We start from the raw sequence: 24,565 nt of genomic DNA, 5'->3' as shown, positions 1-24,565 counted from the left end.
CAAAAAATCGCTTCAGGCTGCAACTTTACCTTAGAGACGTTTTGGTCCCCAGGCAGCCGCCGTACCTCAGTCTCTCCAAACCGGGATTCCCCTTTGGCCATCTCTCATTCTTTCAATTCTAAAGATGGAGACTGGCGAACGGCGATGGGGTCTGCGGTGGGCGGTGTTTCGTCGCGACAGACTCTAGGAAATTTCACGATAGAACTAGCTTTAGGCGCTTGAGCCTTGCCGTCTTTTTGGGGTGTGGCCTGTCTCCGTCTGCCAAAGGCTTTGAGCTTCCTGGTGTTCATCGTACCTCCGCTTGGTGCTGTCGTGACTAAACCACGACAGCAGGAAAAAAAAAAAAAAAAAAAAGCAGCTAGCCAAGTTGCTGAGGAATTACGGTGTGCAGAGCCCTCGCAGCTCCTTCTCTTGGGAACTCCTGGTCTGGTTAGGTTCTCAGCCAGGAAACAGCCTCCCACCCCGCCCGATTCCACCTAATCAACTCAAGGGCCAGCTCCTTTTGCTGGCCTCCCTGCTTCCACGGAGCAGTTAGGCCCGCCTAAACTCAGCGAGCGTTTCTGGAGCACCTTGAGGATAGGGACCAAGTAACAGAGTCCGGGTGTTAAGGTTATGATAGTAGTTAACGTTTTCGGAAAGAGACTGTGTCAGGCTCTGTGCTAAGAACTTTACATGAAGTATTTATTCCTCATGACTGTGAGGTAGGTACTGTTATCCCTACTTTACAAATGAGGAAAATTAGGATCAAAAAATTTGTCCAGTTACACGTTAAGTGGTAGAGCTGAAATTTGAACCCAAGTAGATGAGGAAACTAAGGCTCAGAGAGGTTAAGTAACTTGCCAAAGGTCAGACCGCTAGTTAGTGACTAAGCAGTGGTTTAAACCCAGAAACAACTGGTTCCACAGGCATTTTGTTATTGTTGTTTTCTCACTGTGTCTCCCAGGCTGGAGTGCAGTGGTACAATCTCAGTTCCTGCAACCTCCGCCTCCCAGGTTCAAACGATCCTCCTGCCTCAACAGCCTCCCGAGTAGCTGGGATTACAGGCGCGCGGCTAATTTTTGTGTTTTTAGTAGAGACGGAGTTTAGCCATGTTGGCCAGGCTGGTCTCGAACTCCTGACCTCAGGTGATCCTCCTGCCTCAGCCTCCCAAAGTGCTGGGATTACAGGTGTGTGAGCCACCACGCCAGCCTCCACAGGTATTTGAACATGTTTTTCAAATTATTTAAAAGTCATGCTGTGCAATGGAAATGAAATTATAATGGAGGACATGGCAACTTAAAGCCGTAGGTAGATCCTACACAAACACACACGCACCCATTTTTTTTTTCTTTTTTTTCTTTGAGACAGTCTCCCTCTGTCGCCCAGGCTGGAGTGCAGTGGCGTGATCTCAGCTGCCTGCAATCTCCACCACCCAGGCTCAAGCCATCTTTCCACCTCAGCCTCCCAAGTAGCTGGCATTACAGGCGCACGTGACCACGCCCGGCTGATTTTTGTATTTTTGGTAAAGACAGGGTTTCACTATGTTTCCCAGGCTGGTCTCATAAATTCCTGGCCTCAAGTGATTCACCCGCCTTGGCGTCCCAAAGTGGTGGGATTACAGGCGTGAACAACCGCGCCCACCGCAGCCCCCACTTTATTTATTTTTTAAATTAGCGATGAGGTCTTGCTATGTTACCCAGGCTGCTCTGAAACTCCTGGGCTCAAGAGATCCTCCCGGCCGGGCGCGGTGGCTCAGGCCTGTAATCCCAGCACTTCGGGAGGCCGAGGCGGGTAGATCACGAGGTCAGGAGATCGAGACCATCCTGGCTAACACAGTGAAACCCCGTCTCTACTAAAAATACAAAAAAGTAGCCGGTCGTGGTGGCGGGCGCCTGTAGTCCCAGCTACTCGGGAGGCTGAGGCAGGAGAATGGCGTGAACCCGGGAGGTGGAGTTTGCAGTGAGCCAAGATCTTGCCACTGCATTCCAGCCTGGGCGACAGAGCGAGACTCTGTCTCAAAAAAAAAAAAAAAAAAAAAAAAAAAAAGGCCGGGCGCGGTGGCTCACGCCTGTAATCCCAGCACTTTGGGAGGCCGAGGCGGGCGGATCACGAGGTCAGGAGATCGAGACCATCCTGGCTAACACGGTGAAACCCCGTCTCTACTAAAAATACAAAAAATTAGCCGGGCGTGGTAGCGGGCGCCTGTAGTCCCAGCTACTCGGGAGGCTGAGGCAGGAGAATGGCGTGAACCCGGGAGGCGGAGCTTGCAGTGAGCCGAGATCGCGCCACTGCACTCCAGCCTGGGCGACAGAGCGAGACTCCGTCTCAAAAAAAAAAAAAAAAAAAAAAAAAAAAAAAAAAAAGATCCTCCCACTTCAGCCTCCCAAATAGCTGGGACTACAGGTGTACATCACTGCAAGCAGCATTCAACATTTTTTTTTTTTTTTTTTTTTTTTTTTTTGAGACAGAGTCTCCCTCTATTGCCCAGGCTAAAGTGCAGTGGCGCAATCTCGGCTCACTACAACCTCTGCCTCCTGGGTTCAAGCAATTCTCCTGCCTCAGCCTCCTGAGTAGCTGGGATTACAGGTGCCCGCCACCACACCCAGCTAAATTTTGTATTTTTAGTAGAGATGTTGGCCAGGCTGGTATCAAACTCCTGACCTCAAGTGATCTACCCGCTTTGGCCTCCCAAAGTGCTGGGATTTACAGGTGTGAGCCACCACACCTGGCCTAATTCTTATTTTAAATAGATTAAAACTTGTTTTTATGCTAGTATGGTGTCCAGGTAAAGCATATGGTCTCAAGAGTCAGACTGCCTGAGTTTGGATCTTGGCTCTCCCTCTTACCAGTTGTGTGATTTGGCTGAAAGTTACTTATCTCTATTCTCTATCCCCTAGTTTCCCCATCTATAAAATGGGAATAAGAGTACCCAGCTCACCAGGTAATTATGAGAATTACAAAATAATACCTTCAACATACTCAGGGCACTGTCAAGAATACAGTTAAAGCATTCAACATAATATATAGTAACTATTTTGAGAACTTTCCTTGCTTTTTCAACAATTTCACTCTCTTACCTCTAAATTCAGCTTCTGTTGGTATTCTACCCATGGTACTGGTCTTATACTGTACTGAAAATTATTTCTCTACTAACTGCAATATTTTAACGCTTTCAGACTCCTTTCAGTCATTGAACACACATGATAGAGCCCCTATTAGGTTATCAGGCACTCATCCATGTGCTCAGGATATAGCAGTGAATTAGACAAAGTCATTGCCCTCTTTGAGGGTACATTCATCTTTCCCTAACCTACTTCTTTGTCCATTATCAGTCCATTGCATTATTTGCTGTCTGAAATGCCACCCTTCGAGGGCTTTGAGGAGATATGAAAAACATGGTAGTATATACCAGCCCAAGGAAGATAAAAGTAAGACCCGAGAAAATACTTTTCAACAAGACCAAAATTTAGGCCATGGAGGGGGACTTTCAATCTGGAATGATCGAGCTTTAAGGAAGACAAGTACATGAGGTCAGTACTGTAGTGGACATGACCTGTGCCCAATGCAGGCTCTACCTGTTTGTTCCCTTTCTGAAGCTATGGATTATATAGTTAATCTTTAAATGACCCCCAGTATGCAGATGAGGAAGAACTGAGGCACAGCAGTAAAGTAACTTGTATGACATCATAAAATTATTAAGTGGCAGGCACAATATTTTCCTCAATTTTTAAAAAATTTATGGAGACAGATGGGGTTTTGTCATCATTTAGCCCAGGCTGATCTCGACTTCCTGAAGTCAAGCAGTGTGCCTGCCTCAGCCTCCCCAAGTGCTGGATTACAAGTGCTGGGATTACAGGCGTGAGCCCTCACATCCAGCCAAATTTTTTTTTTTTTTTTTGAGACGGAGTCTCTCTCTCTCTCTCACCCAGGCTGGAGTGGAGTGGAGTGATCTCAGCTCACTGCAAACTCCACCTTCCAAGTTCAAGCAATTCTCATGCCTCAGCCTCCTGAGTAGCTGGGATTATAGGCCCCCGCCACCACACCCATCTAATTTTTTGTATTTTTTTATTTTTTTGAGACGGAGTATCACTCTGTCACCCAGGCTGGAGTACAATGGCGTAGTCTCAGCATAGTCTTGGCTCACTGCAACCTCTGCCTCCTGGGTTCAAGCGATTCTCCTGCCTCAGCACCCCAAGTAACTGGGATTACAGGCACGTGCCACCACACTTGCCTAATCTTTGTATTTTTAGTAGAGTTGGGGTTTCACTATGTTGGCCAGGCTGGTCTTGAACTCCTGACCTCATGATCCGCCTCCCTTGGCCTCCCCTGGGATTACAGGCGTGAGCCACCATGCCCAGCCATAATTTTTTGTATTTTGAATAGGGATGGGGTTTCACCATGTTGGCCAGGCTGGTCTCGAACTCCTGGCCTCAAGTAATCCACCCTCCTCGGCCTCCCAAAGTGCTGATACTACAGGAATGAGCCACTGCACCTGGCCCCAGCCGACCTTTTTTTTTTTTTTTTTTTTTTTGAGACGGAGTCTCACTGTCACCCAAGTTGGAGTGCAATGGTGCAATCTCGGCTCACTGCAACCTCTGCCTCTGGGGTTCAAGCGATTCTCCTGCCTCAGCCTCCCAATTAGCTGGGACTACAGGCGGGTGCCACCACGCCCAGCTAATTTGTGTGTGTGTGTGTGTTTAGGAGAGACGGGGTTTCACTGTGTCAGCCAGGTTGGTCTCAATCTCCTGACCTCGTGATCTGCCCACCTCGGCCTCCCAAAGTGCTGGGATTACAGGCGTGAGCCACCGCGCCCAGCCCAAATTTTTTATACTTGAGCCTATACACTCCAAAGCCTGGGAAGAGAAAATGGGCCAGATAACTTGGGCATATCCTTCCTCTCATACAGCTCCCTAGGCCATAGGACACACAGATGTGTCAGATATCATGTTGAATACTTTGCTATTAAAATTCCCAGATTTTTGTTTTTTTTTTTTTCTAAGACAGGGTCTCGCTCTGTCACCCAGGCTAGAGTGCAGTGGCATGATCTTGGCTCATGGCAACCTCCACTTCCTGGGTTCAAGCAAGCCTCAGCCTCCTGAGTAGCTGGGATTACAGGCATAAGCCACCACGCCCGGCTAATTTTTGTATTTTTAGTAGAGATGGGGTTTCGCCATGTTGGCCAGGCTGATCTCAAATTCCTGGCTTGAAGTGATCTGCCCGCCTTGGCCCCCAAAGTGTTGGGATTACAGGTGTTAACCACTGTGCCCAGCCTAGATATTCTTATGGTTAAAGAATTCTGTAGTTCTCCCATCTGACTGCAAGTCTGTAGGAGGCCCAAAAGTGAGAAGCATAAGCTGGGAGAGAGAGTTCATTATTATTGTTTGTGAACAAAGGGGCCCTCCATACCAGTAAGACTGTATGCTCCATTATGGTAGGGACTGAGCCCTGAAATTCTCTCTATAGTTCAGTGCAGTGCTGAGCTCACTGCACTCAACAGAAACTTCATTTTAAAAGGCCAGGTCCTCCCTTGAAAAGGTCTTTGGGGGATGAAACAGGGAGAGGTTTATTCTGGGGACTGCAGTCTGATGAGAAACTGGGGTGGCGTGAGAATTTCCCTCTGAAGAAAGCATCTCCTAGTAAGACAAATAAATGGCATTTCCTGAGCCCCTTGGTTCTCTTCTGTGCAGCTCCTCTAGGACAGTGAAAAAGCATCCTAACATGCTCAAGACAGGATAGGAAATGGTCCTCTGGCTTGAAAGACTCAGCATCCAGAAGTAGTACCTCACTCTCCATCCAGTGGTCACCCCCCAGAAATGTGCTCTCGTAAGTTATTCCCTCCATTGATAAGCCTGCTCTCCTTCCCCAAGGCATTTGTTTTGTTGGCTAATTCCCTTTGGTAATTGGTTTGCCGCTCTTTTAGGGGTCATTTCCTGTGTTTATTTCATTATACAAGAAAAAAAAAAGCTCTTAAGTGGACCAAAGGGATAAGGAAAATGATGCATGTTTTCCTGATGTCCACATGCAGCAAGTCCCTTAATCTTTGCCCCTGCCTTCCTGGTGCTGTTGCCAGGCTGAGACCCTGGTTGGAGGAATAGTGCCTGCAGCTACAGCAACTCAGGCAGCCTAGGATGACTGCCAGGGTGCATGAGGGCTGCCAATACCAACTACTGGGGAGATGATTGTCATCCCTGTGGAGGTACTGGAGAAGGTTGGTGGGGGAAGGTGGAAGAGAGGAAATAAGGCAGAGATGAGCTCAGGGTCCCCAGAGAATGGAGCCTTTGTGTGGGGTACAGATGAGGGACAAGGGGGTGATTGTGTGGGAGGGCCGGAAGTGCCACATGGACTGGCACCACCATAGCCAGCACCAGATTCACCCTTCTCCTGCTCTGAGAACTCCCTGTGCCTCAAGGAGCCGGTACCAGACATGGTCAGGGGAAGCAGGGTATGCCTGAACACTATAAAGGATGGGAAGGTAGAAAAGCAGATGTATAGCCTGGGGAAAATGAAAGGTATCCCCGCATTACCCCAGACCCAGGGAACAGGAGGCCGAAGGAAAAAGACAGAAGCAGCTTTTACTATATTTACATCCAACAAAACTTCGCAGGGAACAATCCTTATTGCACAGGTCAGGACCTGGGTGGGTGAGGCATTCCCCAAGGCGGGGCGGGCAAGAAAAATTAGGACTGGAGGGGGCACCAGTTCTTCCTAAGGGGAGCTTGAGACTCCTCTAGCTCCCAGTGCCTGACTTTGAAGGAACTACAAACCACCGGACCATGGTGCCCTATTTCCCTTCCCTTTCTCACTCTCCATAAGAACCTCATAAGCAAGGGGGCTGTGGCTCCAGAATAAATAACTTAAAATAAAATACAAACAGGTAGAAAGGCATGGAGAGCCTTGGGCTCCTTAAGCAACGTCAGGGAAGAGGGACCATTATTGGTGGAGAATGACATCCCTACCTCCCATTCAGGGCAAAGGCTCAGTAGCTCTGCATCTTTCCAGTTGTTTTTTAAAACAAAAACTTCTAAAATGACCAGGGCAATGCAGATCTGTGGGTACCCTGGAGGGGAGTTCCCGGTATAGGACAAGGGAAGAACAGAGCTGTACCAACTCCCCCCAGATCTCCCCCAACATCAGCACGAACAAACTGGGTAGGTTGGTGATGGGGGAATCAGGACTTTTGGTAACAGTGGATCCCTCTTCCTGTTGTCCTCGCTTGGAGCCTTTGACTGGGCATCCTTCCCAGCCTGTTCCCAACTCCATGAAGGCAACAGGGAAGCAGTTTAACTCTAGAATCCCTTCTTCCTCACTTCCCCACCCCAGGCTGGAGAGGGAAGCTTAAGGTCTCTAGCATTCTGGAGGTGCTCCAAAACATTTTCGGCAGTCAATGGCCTTGGGAGTGGGCATCTGCGCCCGCCGGTGCCTCAGCTCCTCCTTGCCCATGCTGCTGGCCAGCTTGTTAAAGGCAGACTTGTACTTCTTATCGAAGGCCACTAGGGAAGAAGGTGGAAGTCAACGTGTTAGGACTGCAGCCTCCCACACCTGGCCCCAGATCCCTAAACTCCTCAGCCCCTTGCCTGCAATCTCACCTATGTCCACGTGGTCCTTGCCCAGAGCAGCCATTGTCAGGAATAATATCTCACGGTAGATTCCCCTTTAGTGGAGGCAGAAGTGTATGAGCGAGAGAAAAGGGGTGTGGAGCCCCGGACAGACCAGGGATCACCCAGATGGTAGCACCATACCTCTGCAGGTGCAGGCCAGTGGGTGGGGGCCCTAGAGTTTCCAGCAGGAGCCCCACAGCCTTGTGCACTTCATTGAGTCCAACATGGCGCAGCACTGACTCCAACAGTGCCAAACTAAGGGATGCAGGTACAGGGCCTGGCCATACCACCCGCTGGGGGATCTGGCCTGGATGAAAGGAAAGAAGGCCACCAGAATCACTGAGCCCTCTGGGTATGGGACCCACCCTCCCCACCCAGGCCAAATACCAGACTCACTGTGGACCCTCCAGAGCACATAGAGAGGTGGGCAGCTATTGGGGTCAGGGGTCAGTACATCCCACAGCAGCCGTACCTGAACAGAGGCTGGATCAGGGGTTAGCCAAGGAGATGGGGCCTGGGGGAGCCAAGATAGTGGAGACAGTTAGGCTCAAAGAATGGGAGGCAGAGGACAAGAAACGGACAGGTGATGCCAAAGAGACAGAGGGCCATTACAGGACACAGCCAAAGAGAAGTGGGAAAGGAATTCTTATCCCCCACGAGAATGTAAGCTCTTGAGAGCAGGGACTGTTTTGTAATCTGCTACATACCTAGTGCCTAAAACCGTGCCTGGAACATAAAAAGCACTCAATACTGGTGGAACGAATAGACAAATATGAATGAATCATTTGTTTAGGTACCAGGCTCAACACAAGGTTGTCCACACACCAGCCCAGTGAGATAGGTGCTTATGCCATTTTACAGATGACCAAATTGAGGCTCAGAGTGGTAAAGTGAAACGGCAAGGATCCGAACCAGGTGCAGCAGACTCCAAAGTCTATGCTCTTTCTTTTTTTTTTTTTTTTGAGACAGAGTCTCGCTCTGTCGTCCAGGCTGGAGTGCAGTGGCGCAATCTCAGCTCACTGCAAGCTTCGCCTCCTGGGTTCACGCCATTCTCCTGCCTCAGCCTCCCGAGTAGCTGGGACTACAGGCGCCCGCCACCATGCCAGGCAAATTTTTTGTATTTTTAGTAACACGGGGTTTCACCGTGTTAGCCACGATGGTCTCGATCTCCTGACCTCATGATCCGCCCACCTTGGCCTCCCAAAATGCTGGGATTACAGGCGTGAGCCACCACACCCAGCCAGTCTATGCTCTTTTTTTTTTTTCTTGAGACAGAGTTTTGCTCTTGTTGCCCAGGCTGGAGGGCAATGGCGCGATCTCGGCTCACCACAACCTCCGCCTCCCAGGTTCAAGCAATTCTCCCACCTCAGCCTCCCGAGTAGCTGGGATTACAGGCATGCACCACCAAGCCTGGCTAATTTTTTTTGTATTTTTAGTAGAGACAGGGTTTCTCCCTGTTGGTCAGGCTGGTCTCGAACTCCTGACCTCAGGTGATTCGCCCACCTCGGCCTCCCAAAGTGCTGGGATTACAGGCATGAGCCACCGCGCCTGGCCAGTCTATGCTCTTTCTACAGTGCCAAGGACACAGTGGACAAACGGCTGAGAGATGAGGGAGGCACTTAGGAAACAGGGGCCACATGGGGGCACTGACCTGGGAGTGCGAAGGCCCATCACAGGAGGCCAGCACCAGGCCTGGTAGAATACTGGGCAGGCGTAGCCGTTGGAAATACCACAAAAGGTTCCAGAAGATGATGGGGTGGGCAGAGGGCAGTTCAGGCAACGCCAGCACCTCACTGCCCTCGTTCTCTACCAGCGACTCCAGCTCCTTACGCAGCACCAGGGGGCTCAGGTATGCCCATGCCCCACTCTCAACCCGCCGGGAGGCTCCCTATCAGGCACAAAGGGGGAGGGCAGTAGAGGGCATGTACATCCCCAGAGCCTTGCCTCCCACTGAGCCACCACATCCAACAGCTTCTGGGATGCCCCTTGCCCTCAAGGGCAAGAGATGTGACCATCTCTCCCTGGCACCCCACAGGCCCCAAACAGGGCAACATTCCCGTTCCTCATGCCCCTTTGGCCCAGCCCTTACCCCCATGTGCCCGTTGCAGAGCTGGGGCTCATCCAGAGCAAGGCAGAGCCTGCGGTCACTGAGCACAGGGCCAGGACCACCAGGGACAGGAGCATCTTTGCTGCCACTGGCACCAGCAGACTTGGGGCTGGGGACACTGCAGGGGGATAGCAGCAGGGGTCAGCTTTTGGACCTTCACCTCCCTATTCCCACCCACAGCACTTGCCCTGCCTTGGGCACCTGGGCCGGGAATCAAGGGTCTGGACACTGAGCAGGGGCACAAAGGGGCAGGCGCAGAAGGGGCAGGTTGTGTTGAGGTTAGAGTCATCAGGTGCCCAGCCAGCCATGATTTCCTCATCATACACCAGCGAATCACAGGCACGGCACAGGGAGCAGCTGGACAGCAGAATCTGTGGGCAGGGAGAGTCGGGAAGTAGGTCCTGTCTGGCCGCCAGCACTCTGGAGCCCATGCCCCTTCCCCAGCCCCTCCCACCTCCTCCCCATCTCCTGCCTTGGACAGGGTGAGTGTGTGCTATGTGTGTTCAAGCACATCTGTGTGGGAGGGGTTATCCTCACTTCCAGGGAAGGTGACTGGAAGGATCCAGGGGTGTCACTGAGGCGCTCTGAGGAACGGCGAAGACTCAGGTTGCTGAGAGAAGATTCTGAGAGGTCCCACTCACTGCCCAGAGAGGCTGAGCTCTACCATGACATGAGAAACCATGGTCAGCCAACCCCATGCTCTTCCACCCAGGATATGTGTTTCAAGCACCCCTCAGAGCCCCCTTTTTGAGCATTCTTCCAGTCGTAGCCCCTCCCCAAGCCCACTAATGCTAAGGCGTCTGGACCCTCCTTCGCTGGCTACCTCGGAGGCAGTGGATCCAGGGCGCTCCCGGGGGTGCAGAAGACTGTCCATGGGGCTGCGGCGGGCTGGGGGAGGCAGGTCAGGAGGCAGCTCAGGTTGGGGAATGCGGGAGGCAGGGGAGTGGCGGGAAGGAGTGAGCAGCTGTTGGAGGCGGGCACCCAGCCCTCGTCGGGGGGTGCCTGCCTCATCCTGTCGCCCACCAGCCTTGGGTCCCCGCCCACTTAGCCCTTCCAGGGCCTCAGTGGACTGGGCACTCAGGGCTGAGCCTGAGCCCCCTGGGCTGCCTCCAGGGAGCGGCTCCTCCCCCGTCAGGCTCAGGTCTGAGAGACTTCCATCGTGCCAGGGCACAGGTGATCCCCGGGGTTCCAGGACCCCCAAGGCCTCTATCACTGCAGCACAGAAAAGAATGAGGGAAGATGGACCCCAGCCTCTGCACCAGCTTCCCCTTTCCTGAATAAACACAATTCTTGGCTGCACAAACTCTGGTGCCACCACCCCCACCATGATGATATTCTGGGCGAGATTCCCTCAGAATCTACAGCACCCACCACAGAGGGCCGCCCTCCACTCTGTTTCTGGTCTTCCCCACCTCACTAGCAAGTGGTTAGGAAAGCTGACTGGGGGAGTGAGGGAGCCAGACAAGGGCACTCACTGTGGGCCACACCGGCCTCCACAGTGGGCTGTGCCCCTCGGGCACTGCCCAGGCTACCACTCTTCACCAGGCGTCCAGGGGGTGAGGCTGGGTCTCTCAGACTTCGCCCAGCCCAAGTAGTCTGGCGCTGAAGAGGGCGAGTAGGGGAAGGGCGCTCCAAATAGGGATCTGTAAAAGACGAGAAGGGGTTTAGAGGAGGCCAGCTAGGAACCCAGTCCCCTGTTCCAAAATAGAGCTCCTTAGATGGACCAGGGTTTGCAGGGTTCCTCCCAGACAAAACTTTATCCCTTTTGTGTTTGTTTGTTTGTTTGTTTTGTTTTGTTTTTTGAGATGGAGTCTTGCTCTGTAGCTAGGTGGAGTGCAGTGGCGCCATCTCAGCTCACTGCAACCTCTGCCTCCTGGGTTCAAGTGATTCTCCTGCCTCAGTCTCCCAAGTAGCTGGGACTACAGGTGCGCGCCACCACGCCCAGCTAATTTTTTTATCCCTTTTGTTACCAGTCAAGTGTAATTTATCAATCCCCAGAAACCCAATGCCAACCATTAGACCAGCCCCAACTCTCTATGCCTTTCCCTGCCTGAGCCCAGCTACTCCATCCCCAAGCCTGTCTCACCAGGCCCTACCCACCTGCCTGGGAGCTGCCTGCCTCTTGATGTGCTGACACCTGCTCCTGCTGCTGCTGCTGCTGCTGCTGTTGCTGCTGCTGCTGCTGTTGCCGTTCTCTCAAGGGCTGGCGGAACTGAGCAGCCCCCAGGACAACATTCCGGAGCTTGGCCCAGCGCAGACGCCCACCTGGTGTGCCAGACGGCCACTTGCTTTCCAACACAGCCTACCAAGCACAGTGCCCATCAGGATGGCCTACCTCGACACCCTAACCCTGCCTCATACCCACTCCCTGTCCTGGAGCCCCAGGGACCGCCCTTCCCCTGCAGACATCCTGTCTAGGACTGTCCGGCCAATGGCTCAGCCAGGAACAAGAGCCCAGAAGAGACAGTAGGCAGCAGCTGCCTCCCAAGGGGCCTAGAAGAAGCCAGAGGCAGTGGAGAAAATTTGTACCCAGACCTTGCTGCTTAGAAATATAAAATATATGGCTCTGAAGAAATCATTTCATTTATTTGGTCATTAGTCTCCTCATCTAAAAAACAGGAGGCAGTTTAGTATCATGGCTAAGGGCCTGAATTCGGGAGATATGGATATGCCTCTGCCCATATTCTTTTTTCTTTTTTTTCGAGACAGAGTCTTGCTCTGTCGCCCAGGCTGGAGCGCAGTGGCGCAATCTTGGCTCACTGCAACCTCCGCCTCCCGGGTTCAAGTGATTCTCTTGCCTCAGCCTCCCAAGTAGCTGGGACTACAGGCACCCACCACCACACCAAGCTAATTTCTGTATTTTTAATAGAGACAGGGTTTCACCATGTTGGCCAGGCTGGTCTCGAACTCCTGATCTCAGGTGATCTGCCTGCCTCAGCCTCCCAAAGTGCTGAGATTACAGGCATGAGCCACTGCACCCAGCCCTGTGCCCATATTCTCACTCCTTAACTTCTTTGCTGCAGGACCTTGGACGAGTTACTAACTCTCTACAACCTCATCTCCTCTTCTATAAGATGGGGATAATGATCATCCCACCTCATAGGGCTGTCGTGAAGATAAAATGATGTAAAATGTGTGATGCGTATGGACCCGTGCCTGGCTTAGCGGCTAAACTATTAGTTGTAGGCAGGGCTGTCATGAGTGGGAATCAAAGCAGCCTCGTCTGAGAAACTGTAGGTGCTAAGGCACCACAGGAGTGCAATGTGGATGACAGTGGTTCCAGGACCTAGGCAAACAGTACCAGCCCAATCTCCAAGGAGCGAGGGGAGCAGCAGCAGCCTCCCCTCACACACCCTGGCACAGCTGCCATCCCACCCCTCACCCCAAAGTAGGTACCTTATTGTAGTAGCCATAGGTGATGGTGTTGGGCACAATGCCTGCCTGACGCATCTCCAGCATGACCCGCACAGACAGCACAGGCTGCCCATAGTGTGAGCAGAGCTGCATCAGTACCCGGTAACACACCTGGGCCAGGAGAGGCACAGGACAATGGGAGACTCACTCTCAACCAAAACCAAAGTCTCAGCAAGCACCCTCTTCCAGCCTCCCCAATTCTCACAGACATCACTGGCCCCTGGCAGGTCCTGGGGCTACCTCAGAGCCACCCACCCTTTCTGCTGACCCTGCCACCCTACAGTCTCCACTGCTAAACCCTGAACATGCTTATTCACTCGACGAATGTTTATAGATAATCTGCCCAGCTCTGGGGCTCTGCAACTTCTTTCCTTAGTCTCCACCAAGTTTCCCTCTCACAGCCCTCTCCGGCTGCACAAGGCTCACTGGGCCTGGGTGTGAGCATGGTCACATAGATTGCCTACCTCATCAGGGAGCACCACCTTGCCGCTCTCCATCTGGCGCAGCACATGGTAGGCTGTGTGCAGTGCCTGCACTCGGGAGGGTGCCGACCGCACATAGGCAGGCAGACACAGGAACCACAGCCCATAGCAGTGCCCCAGCAGGCACCGGGCCCACAGCTCAGGCACAGCTGCTGACTTCTGTGCCATCCGCTGTGCAACTTTCATCTCCTAGGTAGGACAGGGGACACATCAGGGTGAGTACAATGCCAGGTCTTTCTTACTTATCTATTTATTTATTTATTTATGACGGTCTCGCTCTGTCACCCAGGCTGGAGTGCAGTGGCGCAATCTTGGCTCACTGCAGACTCGGCCTCCTGGGCTCAAGCGATTCTCCCACCTCAGTCTCAAGTAGCTGGGACGCACCACCAAGCCTGACTGATTGTTTTGTACTTTTTGTAAAGACAAGGTTTTGCCACATTGCCCAGGCTAGTCACAAACTCCTGGGCGCAAGTGATCTGCCTGCCTCAGCCTCCCAAAATGCTGGGATTAAAGGCATGAGCCACCAGGACAGACCCTAAAGTGGTGTGGGAAGAGGTAGCACCTTCTCTGAGGAAGGGTCTGTGCTCTAAGGAGGAGAAGGGATGCTGTACTTCACAGGCTGCAGCCCTGCCTGGAGCCCCGTGCAGAGAGGCTGGCCCTTGAGCATGGGCAGGTGCCCTAGAAGACATGGCCAGCCCCTGGATTCCCAGAGTGCTCAGAAGACGGAGGTGATGATGATGATGATAATGACAGTGATAATAGCAACTAATGTTTATACAGGGTTGCTTATGTGCCAAGCACATTTAAACTCCTAACAACCTCATGGGTTAAGTATTATTGTTATACCCATTTTGTAGATGAGGAAACTGAAGCAGCAGCAGCCTTCAGCCTGATCCAGGTCCCTCAGTGCGGTCCACCCACTGCTTACCTGTTTGGTACGGCGAGGAGCAGGACTGCTGGGGGCGCTACGGGAAGGGCCTGGCACAGGCAGGGCCCCAGGTTGCTCTTGAAGAGACTCAAACAACTCAGCCCGTAGCTCTGGGAATCCATCATAGCTGGAGGGGCAGAGAGAAGCAACATCGGGGCAGTCAGCACAGGGCGAAGCGAGTTGGACTGGACCAGTCTACGGGGCCCTGGAACACGTGAAGGCCAAGAGACTCTCACCAGTACTGGGGAGTGGATTCACTGCCCTCTGGTAAGGGAGGCTCCTCGGGAGGTGTGATAAAGACAGTGAGCTCACTTCCTGACAGCTCCTCTAGCTCCACTAAGGGTGTCGGCTCAGGCTTCTCCTGCTCTGGGTGGACCTGGAGAAGGATTTTAAGAGAGCAAGTGTTGAGATGGTGGGCATGGAGCAGAGCCAGGGTGTCTAGACGATGGCATCTCCCAGGAAAGCTCATCCACAGGGAAAGAGACACAGCCTGGGAAGATGGCGTCAGGAACGGGAGGACAGTACATTACATGTACGGGGCCAGCTGTGTGTGGCTGCACAGGTTGTGCACTGTATAACTCCAGGAGTGCCATCCCAGTCACAGTTAAGATATAGAGTTGTGTTTACAATGGCCCTGGGGGCCAGACACAGTGGCTCACGCCTGTAATCCCAGCACTTTGGGAGGCCGAGGTGGGCGGATTACTTGAGGCCAGGAGTTCGAGACCAGCCTGGCCAACATGGTGAAACCCTGTCTCTACTAAAAATACAAAAATTAGCCAGGCATATTGGTGCACACCTGTAATCCCAGCTACTCAGGAGACTGAGGCAGGAGAATCACTTGAACCTGGGAGGTGGAGGTTGCAGTGAGCCGATATCGCGCCACTGCACTCCAGCCTGGGAGACAGAGCAAAACTATCTCAAAAAAAAAAAAGCCGGGCGCGGTGGCTCACGCTTGTAATCCCAGCACATTGGGAGGCCGAGGCAGGTGGATCACGAGGTCAGGAGATCAAGACCATCCTGGCTAACACAGTGAAACCCCATCTCTACTAAAAATACAAAAAATTAGCCAGGCGTGGTGGCGGGCGCCTGTAGTCCCAGCTACTTGGGAGGCTGAGGCAGGAGAATGGCGTGAACCCGGGAGGCAGAGCTTGTAGTGAGCCGAGATCACGCCCCTGCACTCCAGCCTGGGCGACAGAGCAAGACTTCGTTTCAAAAAAAAAAAAAAGAAAAGAAAAGAAAAAAAAGAAAACTTTAAAAAAAATTAAAAATTAAAATAAATAAATAAATAAAATAAAATGGCCCTGGGGTCTACAGCCATACCACCCTGAACATGCCCGATTCCGTCTAAAATGGCCTTGGGGCAACAGAGACAATGAGGGAGACAGCAGAGGCCAATGAGCACATAGAGAAGGGATGATACCTTTTCAACACAAGAGTCAAAGAATTCAAGGGCAGCATGGCGAGCAGAGCCAAAAGAGCACTCCTCAATGAACTGTGAGAACATCTGTGTGTGCAGCAGCTGAGAGTAAAGTTTGTGGCTGGAGCGTTCCCGGGATTTGAGGAAGCCTGAGGGGTATGAGAATGGGGCAGAGGAGGGGTGTGACCAGGGCTCTCCACCACAGCCATAGCTTTTTTGAATCTCTTCTTGGCTCCCTGCCCACTCAGGCCCAAAGCCATAATCTCTTGGACCCTCTGGCACAACTACCCTAATACCAAGCTGACCAGCTCAGCACCCCCAGCACAATGGCCCTAGAGAATCCCTCCCTTTGTCTGCCTGTACCTACTGCCTCAGACTGGGGGGGGTCTCCAAGGGCAGGTTCCCTGCACAGAGCTTTGCCCGTGGGGGCTGCTCACTACAGGGATTACTGTGGCTACCCCAAGCCTGGGGCTCCAGAGGGCAGGACCACAGCTGGTTTCATCTTTGTACCCTGATTCCCCCCAAGACCAGAAGAGTTAAATGTCTCAAAGCGGGTGCCCATAAAAACATTTGCCTAGTGAAGGAATAAACAATGGAGTGGCTCCCAGTCCCCTCCGCCTTTCTGACAGAGCCCAGCCCCTCGCCACCTCCTCCCATGATACCATCTCCAAGCAGAGACAGGCCCTCTATACCCTGCAGGAAGAAAAGGTTGTCAACATCACGAGCTCCCTCGGAGGGGGCCTGGGTGAGTGGGCGCAGGAAGACCCGGTAGCCCTTGAGCAGACAGGCCATGAAGCGGAGGAAGGCTCCTTGGACTTCGCGCTCCAGCCGGGCCCTGCGGCCACACACTGCCTCGTAGTCTGTCAGTAGGAACTCCAGGGATGCTTCCTCCTCAGGTCCAGTGTATGCTGGAGGCCAGGGCAGCCTAAGAGTCAGGGCTGGCTCCCATAGTGTTACCCTCAACTCTGCTCTCATGCCTCCATCTCCACCTCCAGCCTCTGGCAGACCTTGCACCAGTAGCAACTAAAGTATTACCTTCAACTAACAGGTTCAAGCTTGATATTTCCCACATGATCAGGAATACTGTCTGCCCTTCCTTCTAGCTTCAGTTGGAATTGGAATCTCCCTCAGTTCCACCAAATGCAATCCTAACTTCACTCACCTCCTTAAGAAATGTCTAGCTCCCCACAGACCTCTGCAAACTGGAGGTTTGAGGGCAATGACAGTTCCCAGCCTCCCTCCCCACCCAGGCTTCTCACTCTGGTCCAGCTGCTGGTACAGGTTTGTCAGTGTGGCCAGCAGAACCTTGTAGGGTCTGCGGGGCAGGGTCCGAGGGGAGAGGAGCTTCTTTTCCTCAGTCCTGTGAGAAAAGCATAAGGGGAAAGAGTGGCGAGGCTCTGGGATAGGGTGATGGGGCTCCTTGCCAGCCTCCCTCACTTTGTGCCTGAAGCTCTTTTTGAGCCCGTAGCACTCCACACACTAGCCCATTCCTGCCCACCACCCTGCAGCCCCCAAATGAGACCCAGCCTCTTACTGGAAGAGTGTGTTGGTATCAAGGTCTACACAGATGACATCAGCAGGCGGGTCATGCAGATCAAAGTAGCTGGAGTGGATACCCACAATGAAGGGCACTGGGGCACTCAGCACATCTGCCAGCACCAGCGGGCACAGAGGAATGTAGGGGCACTGCCAGTGCAGTGGGAAGATCATCTGAAGCACCAGGCAGTGAGAACCAGTGAACAGGGGGTTGAGGCAGCAGTGGGAGGCACAGGAGAGAGAAAGAGAGGGCATTGGCCTTGGGGAGTTGATGCCTGTTGAGAGAGGCTGTTGGAAGTAGGCTCTAGAGAAGAGCTCCTGATGGAAGCTATGTGTTCCTGCAGGCTGTGCCCAGGGAAAGGGGCTGAGGATCCTCCACAAGGAAGGAAAAGGGAAGAGTCCAGGCAGGGATAGGGGCACCAGAAAGAACCATGGTTCTGGGGAAGATGGGCCAGGCGGGGCGGCACTCACCGAGACGAGGGCCTCACAGACGCTGGTGAGCAGGTCTGGCCGCAGCGAGTGGACTAGCAGCTTGTGCTCTGTGAGCACAGCCAGCAGCAGTGTGATAGCCAGCTCAGGGCCCAGGCTCTGCAGCAGCTGCAGGAAGCTGGCACCACTGCAGGCAATGCCGAGGTGGGGAAAGGGTCACCAGGATACCCTGGGGACCCTTCCCCAGATGCCAGGCACAGCCACCACCTGGACCCAGCCTGCATAAACCTCAACAGCTGCACCCACCTGCCCAGCACCTACCATGTCCTTGGTCATTAAAGCTCCCCTCCCCACAATCTGAGCACATACCTGAGGGGCAGGGGTGAGGATACAGGCTGACAGAGGAGCAAGTTGTCATAGGGAGACATCTGGGAGGGAAGAAGAGCCACGGCTCAGGGTAATGATGCCAACTCCCCTCCTTCCATCAGCCCGGCCCCAGCCTCAGCTCTCACCTGCACTAGGATGCGGGGTCTCTGTGGGGAAGGGAAGGGAACGTTGTGAATGAAGTGGGAGATGTGCCTGGGGGACAGAGAAACAGGTCAGAGCATACTCCCCCGTCCATCCCTGTCCTCCCTCCACATTTTCTCAGCTCTTTCACTTGTTCTCAAGAACCTTATTCCTTCCTGAACCCCACTTTGAGACCTGTTATCAGCCAACAGAGCCTCCATTATGCATATAATTTGTGCAGATCAGAAAAGAAATCCTCCCTGGGCATACACAGCCCTTTGCCAGGACCTAACTAGCAAGTTTAGACTGGATTTCAGGCCCTGCTCCCCTCCTCAGCCCGTGGCGTTTTTACAGTGGATAAACTGTATAACCACACACTGCAGCCCTGTCCCTTACCCTGTGCCCAGCCCTCCCCCCACCCACATCTGAATCTCTCCCATCTCTCCTGGCCCCCTTATCCCTTCCTAACCCCTTCCCAATGGCAGAGGAGCCATGCTCACGCTTCCAAGGGTAGGCGGTGGGGGCCTGAGACAGAGTAGCGGTAAAGGAAGGTGAGGAAGGCGCGGAAGGCAGGGAAGGCAGGCCAGCGGGACAGCACAGCGATGGCACGCCGGCTGCGCACAGCTCTGCCCCCCAGTGCCCGACCCCGCTCCACGGCGCTCAGCAGGCCCAGTGCCCGTGCCTGTCGCTCTGATAGCCTGGCCCTTGGGAACGCCTCGTAGAACTGCAGGGCGGCACCATACACCTGGCAGGGGGCAGAAGGGTAGTCAGGCAGGCCCTGCATAGCCTGGACCCCTTGCCACACTCCACACACCCACCTTATCACCAGCTGCACCCGTGAGCACAAAGGTGGAGAAGACGGGCACGGGGTACTTGGTCTGGGCAGGCCAGCACTCGATAGTGGCCCCCATGGGCAGGCAGAAGACGGGCACTGACTCGGGCAGCGGGAACGCCTCATTGTCCTCCTCCGGGTAGCGGCCCAGCAGCTCTGCACCCCCAGCATAGTTGGGGGTACCCAAAAGGAGCAGGGTCCATCAGACTCCAAGGGAAATGAACCAAGGGATCCCAGAGAAGGCCCGAGTAGCAAAAAGAAAGTAAACTCCGGGGACACTTAAGGTGCCTGCCAAGAGGCACCAGGGCAAAGGGATGTAGGGTCACAGGACTGGAGGGATAAAGGGGCCACTCACCTGCCTCGTACACCAGCGTGTTGGCCTTCGCCAGGCCCACCTTATAGCACAGGTACACTGCTGGGCCCCACTACCCCAGAAATGGCAAGAGACAAGCAGATACATAGCTAACAAAGGTTTCTGGGGTCCACTTTCTCTCTACCACCCCTAAATGTTCTTTTGTCTTTAAAGCTCCCATTAATCCCAGTGCCCCAAGACCAGAGTTACCCCTCTGGACTCACCCCTGTGGTCAGAGCCTTGGTCCTGGGATGCCCTTTGTTCCCAGTGTCCACACCCACTCTTACACCAAGAGGACCAAGTGTCAGCTCTTGGCCCCACTCACCATGCCAGGGTTGAGGTTGCGGGGCAGCCGGCAGTAAGTATGAGGAGTGCCCTCGCCCTTACTGGGCAGCACCAGGCAGAGGTCAGTGATGCCCAGGGCATGCAGCCCTGCCCCCTCTGCTGCCCGCCGGTAAGTGAGGTAGGTGCGGGGGTGCCCGGGGCCTGGAGGGGCCAGGTTTGCTGAGTGGCTGTAGGGTGTCGTGTCAAGCACTTGGAAGCCAGGCTTGGGACGTTCCTTCCCCTCATACAACACCCTTAGCACAGAGAGCAAAGATAGATGTTGAGAGATCAGGGTAGAGGACAAAGACCCAATCCTGCCAGATCTGCCTATCTAATCCCCTGAACTTGCCTTGTACCCACAGCCTTGTCAAACTCTAACACTAGGGCCCACCTCTTCTTGCTGGACTCTGCCCTCCAGAATCCTGTGCCCTTTCTTTGGCCTTTGGCCTTATTTCGTGGTCAGCAACAATCCTGCATGCCTTCTATGGCTCTCATACTCATTAATAAACACTAAGAGTCAGCTGGGCACGGTGGCTCATGCCTATAATCCCAGCACTTTGGGAGGCCAAGGCAGGTGGATCACCTGAGGTCAGGGGTTCAGGACCAGCCTGGCCAACATGGTCAAACCCCATCTCTACTAAAAATTCAAAAATTAGCTGGACGTGGTGGCACATGCCTATAGTCTCAGCTACTCAGGAAGCTGAGGCAGGAGAATTGCCTGAACCCAGGAGGCGAAGGTTGCAGTGAGCCAAGATCACACCAGTGCACTCCAGCCTGAGTGACAGAGAGAGACTCTGTCTAAAAAAAAAAAAAAAAAAAAAAAAAGTAATACAAGCTACCACTGACTGACTCTGTTAAGTCTGTCACATGGGTTATCTCATTTAATCTCGACCATCCTATGAGGATGAATTATTTTCCCCATTTGACAGATGAGGAAAACAGGCCCAGAGGAGCTCAAAAACCTGCCTAAGCTCTCAGAGCTAGCAAGGAGCGGCACTAGCACATGAAATCGCATCTGTAAGGACTAAATACATACAACTTCAGTCCTTCCTTCCTGGCCCCTGGCCCACCAGGCTCCCATCCCCATTGCCCTTCCCTTGTTCCATAGTCCTACCTCTCCCTGTCTCACTGGAGTCCCTCCCAGCCTCCCCTGGTGCCAGCATGGGTAGGGGCACACACCCCAGCTCAACGAGGGGGGGCTTGTCACGGCCCCTGCGGTAGCAGATGACGGGTTGAGTTCCACCCAGAAGCCCAGCACTGAGTTCCAAGGGGTGGCCCCCAGCAGAAGCCTGGATGCATGTGTAGCCCTGGGGCACTTCCTCGCCCAGTGCCCTAGCGATGACTGCCACATCTGTGATGGGCTCAGCTGGCCGGGGAGGGCGCAGGGGCCCACTGGGTTCAGGAACCCACGTTTCCTCAGGGATGGGTGCTCCGTTCCCTGCAAGCCCAGCTACCACGAAGTAATCCACCAGCCGGGGGGGCCGCTCCTCCGCCATGGCCCCCCCCTCACTCACTGCATCTGGAATGGTCAAGTGGGAGAGAGATGAAGCAAGGAAGGCTGGGGATGCCATGGCAACCAGGGTACCCTCTTGCTCCCCTCCTCTTCCTAGTCCTTCCAAAGAAAGGCAGGATAAGGGGTTGGCCAATCCTGAACTCTTCCCCCTGTGACATCACTGCCCACCACAGCTTCTTAAAGAGACCAGATCCCTCCCACTTAATGGTCCTGGCACTCCCCTCAAAGAACCTAAACTCCACCACACACAGCTAACCTGAGCTATGACATTCACATTGTCCATGTGTCCCTTTTAAAAGCTCACCAGTTATAACATCACAGAGATCACAATCTTTTTTGTAATAGCCTTCCATGACATCATTCATGCTGGCCATGACATCATACCAACCTTACAGTCTTTTCAAGGGTTTCTGACCTTCCTACTCTAGTTATGACACCATAAGAACCTTGTGATCCTGCCAATGTTCTTAAAGAGCCCACTCCTAGGTTTTTAAGAGGACCCCACGGGTTTCTGAGAAAGCCCACAAAACCCAAGCTTTAAGTCTTTTCAACGAACCCAAGTGTCCTTTCTCCTAGCTTAACTCCACCAATCTGGCCCAAAATCCACTGTTCTCACACCTCCAGGATCCTTAGGTAGCTCCTTAGATCCAAAGCAGTTGTGGGAGACAAGTCCCGGCCATCCCACACCCTCCACCATGGAGCCCAGAGACAGAAACAGGCCCACAACAGCCTAGTTCTCACCTGCCTCCATGGCCCAACCCCGGGGAGTAGGAGCCCCAAGGGTCCTGAGGCGCCCCAGGGTGCAGAAGCTGGGAAAAAGCCTGGTGGGTAGCTCGCAGCAGGGGCCCAGAAGCGTGGGGGGTGCTTCAGAGGGGAAGGGAGGTTACTTCCTGAAACAGTGGAGGGGAAGCTGCAACTCAGAGGAAGTCAGCCTATGGGTGTGTGTGGTGGCGGTGGCGGTGGCGGTGGTGGTGGTGGGGTTACCATTGAAGGTGCCAGCACAGCATTACGCCAAGTTGGAACCTCAGACTATAGGATCCTGAGCAAGGCAGAGGAGGCTCAGAATGGTTCCAGGATGTGCAGTCCTGCTAACCTCCTGCTGTTCCCCAGAGAACAGGGAATAAGGAATCTCATAGAGCCAGGCTGGCTTTCTTCATCACCTGGCCTCTGGACACACACACACACACACGCACGCACACACATACACACACCAACCCCAGCTAAATTTAGACTCCACTTCTGGGAGGTAAAGCCAGGAGTCAGCGTCAGCCTCTTGATTTAATTCTGGGGCACAGACCTGTCCCTCATCCACTGAGGGCGAATGGGAGCCCTATGCCCAAGGCAGCAGGCAGAGGCCATTAGGTGGGACCTTCTGAGGGGCAAGTGGGTGGCACCCATCCGCAGGACCTGCGCACCGGGGCCTCCCCTCACCAAGCCAGGGAAGAGTCCTGCAGAAAGCAGCCCTTTCTCCCTAGGGAAGACAACGGGCACAGGGCCCACTCCGGGTCCCCACGCCCGCGTGCCGGGTGACGGGAAGTTCGGGTTGGGGCAGAGGGCGCGCCGAGGGGGAGGAGGCTGAGGAAGGAGCAGGAGGGCAGAGAAGCAGGCGCGCCGGCGGCCGAGGACGTGACGGCAGCAGCGCCGGCCGCCGCGTGACCCAAGCGGGAGGGAGGGCGGCTCCGACTCCGGCACCCACGGGAGCAGAAGGGGGTGCAGGAGGCCGGGCACGGCGAGCTAATTGCGGGAGGTGCCCTCCCCTCCACTTTCACTTCCCCAGGAGAGAGGAACCGGAACCAGATGTGCAGTGAGGGACAGCAGCTGGGGGCCATCCCCCACCCCGCCTGCCGCCCGCGCTCCCTCCTGCCCGTCCCCGCCTGCCGCCCAGCCCGGTCCAGCCCCTACCTGCCTGTCCCGCGCTTCCCGGCCGGCCGGCCCGCTGGCGGGTGGCTCGGAGGGCGAGCTGGCGGGCCGGCGGGCGGCGGGGCTACCCGGCCCCAGACATGGCGCACCCGACTTGGGCGCCGCTCCCGCCCGGGCAGTGAGTGAAGGAAGAAGAGGCGGCCGAGGACAGCAGAGCGCGGGGCGCAGTGGAAGGAGATCCGGGCGGTCCCCGCGTCCCCGCCGCGCTGCGCCACGCGGGGACTGTGCTGCCGCGCTGCTCGCTCGGCCGGCTCGGCCCTCCCAGCTCCCGCGGCGCCGGGGACCCAGCGTTCCTCCGCGCGCCCCGCTTTCTCTACTCCCCCAACCCCCGCTCCGGGCCGCGGGCGCCGCCGCTACCCCCACCCCTCCTCCTCGGCCGGCGGCCGTGACCCTGGCAAGCGTCTGCCCAAAGCCCAGCCGCCTGCAGCCCGACCCCTGGCGGCTGGGAGGGCCCCCTGCACCCAGGTAGCTTCCCACCATCCAGCCCGTGCCTCAGGACACTGACCCCAGGCGACCCAGAGGTCCGCGGCGCGCTCCCTTCCCGCCTGGGTCCTGCAGTCAGATGTGTCAAGCATGATGTGGGCGCAGGTGAAGTCCCGAAGGTCTAGTCTACGGGGACCCAGGTGGCTCCCCCTACTTCCAGGTTTAGGGCACAGGGCATTCCCTTTGGACCAGAACCAGAAGCTCTCAGTTCTCTTTTTTGAAAATGACAAGAGCTTTGGAAAGAGGAAGAGAAGCCAGGACTGCAGGGTGTGGAATAGAGCAGTGGAGGTGGGGGTAAGGTAACTGCGGGGCTCTACTTTTCTCACTATGCGGGTTGGGGGAGTGAGGGGTGCGGAGGCCCACACGGCTGGTCCAAGGGCTGGCAACCCAATCCAGAAAGAGAAAACCTTCAGAACATGCATGGCACTGAAGGATCTGTTTAATTAAAACTAAAATGAATGCGTGGTGAAGAGTGGAGAGGGTGAATTCATGCATAGTGAGGGAGTGAAGATGAAGGCTTGCTTCCCTGAGACCTAGGAGCACTTCAGACCTGTGGGCTCAGCCAGCAATCACCTCCTTACCCCGACTCACTGCCAGACCTAGGGTTGGGGAAGAGGAATAACTTGTCTGATCAGTCAAAGCCCCCATCTGATGCTGCAGCAGGGCCCTGGACAGACAGGAGGGCACATGAAGTGATTTCCTGCTGCTGTGGAAGCCTACATCCAGCTGGGTACAAATTCCGAG

At 54.4% G+C, this 24,565-nt stretch overlaps 2 protein-coding genes and 1 long non-coding RNA gene across 8 annotated transcripts in view; 1 reads left to right on the top strand and 2 right to left on the bottom strand.

The window, feature by feature from the left end:
* Nucleotides 1–2,359, bottom strand: part of GATAD2B (GATA zinc finger domain containing 2B) — a 120,745-nt gene extending 118,386 nt beyond the window's left edge. The window contains exon 1 of the mRNA XM_034936183.3: nucleotides 30–2,359. The gene's annotated coding sequence lies outside the window, so the exon portion shown is untranslated. The remainder of the gene's footprint in view (nucleotides 1–29) is intronic.
* On the top strand, nucleotides 39–6,021 carry LOC129397958 (uncharacterized). Its single transcript, XR_008625615.2, has 3 exons — nucleotides 39–701; nucleotides 3,312–3,509; nucleotides 5,667–6,021. It is a non-coding gene; the product is annotated as an uncharacterized LOC129397958 (long non-coding RNA).
* Nucleotides 6,022–6,531: 510 nt separating this feature from the next.
* Nucleotides 6,532–23,646, bottom strand: DENND4B (DENN domain containing 4B). 6 transcript variants are annotated; one of them, XM_003817123.7, is made up of 29 exons: nucleotides 23,321–23,646; nucleotides 22,160–22,308; nucleotides 21,085–21,424; nucleotides 19,907–20,159; nucleotides 19,585–19,654; nucleotides 19,216–19,385; nucleotides 18,898–19,142; nucleotides 18,403–18,469; nucleotides 18,260–18,318; nucleotides 17,933–18,077; nucleotides 17,460–17,635; nucleotides 17,185–17,285; nucleotides 16,618–16,833; nucleotides 15,929–16,074; nucleotides 14,745–14,884; nucleotides 14,509–14,635; nucleotides 13,563–13,769; nucleotides 13,081–13,209; nucleotides 11,785–11,986; nucleotides 11,160–11,327; nucleotides 10,508–10,896; nucleotides 10,222–10,344; nucleotides 9,886–10,055; nucleotides 9,667–9,802; nucleotides 9,229–9,465; nucleotides 7,974–8,091; nucleotides 7,719–7,884; nucleotides 7,566–7,630; nucleotides 6,532–7,469 (listed from the first exon to the last, which is right to left on the bottom strand). In XM_003817123.7, exons 2-29 carry the CDS (start codon nucleotides 22,167–22,169, stop codon nucleotides 7,324–7,326), a joined length of 4,521 nt encoding a protein of 1,506 aa, XP_003817171.2. In that variant the 5' UTR covers nucleotides 22,170–22,308; nucleotides 23,321–23,646; the 3' UTR covers nucleotides 6,532–7,323. The 6 variants fall into 6 exon arrangements, with proteins under 6 accessions (XP_003817171.2, XP_034792004.1, XP_034792013.1 ...); XM_034936113.3 differs by lacking the exon at nucleotides 22,160–22,308; XM_034936122.3 differs by lacking the exon at nucleotides 22,160–22,308 and having other exon boundaries at nucleotides 23,325–23,646.
* Between the last annotated feature and the right edge of the window lie 919 nt (nucleotides 23,647–24,565).

Source organism: Pan paniscus, chromosome 1 (assembly GCF_029289425.2).
Source record: "Pan paniscus chromosome 1, NHGRI_mPanPan1-v2.0_pri, whole genome shotgun sequence".
Taxonomy (NCBI): domain Eukaryota; kingdom Metazoa; phylum Chordata; class Mammalia; order Primates; family Hominidae; genus Pan; species Pan paniscus.
This window is presented reverse-complemented; position numbering and strand designations above follow the sequence as displayed.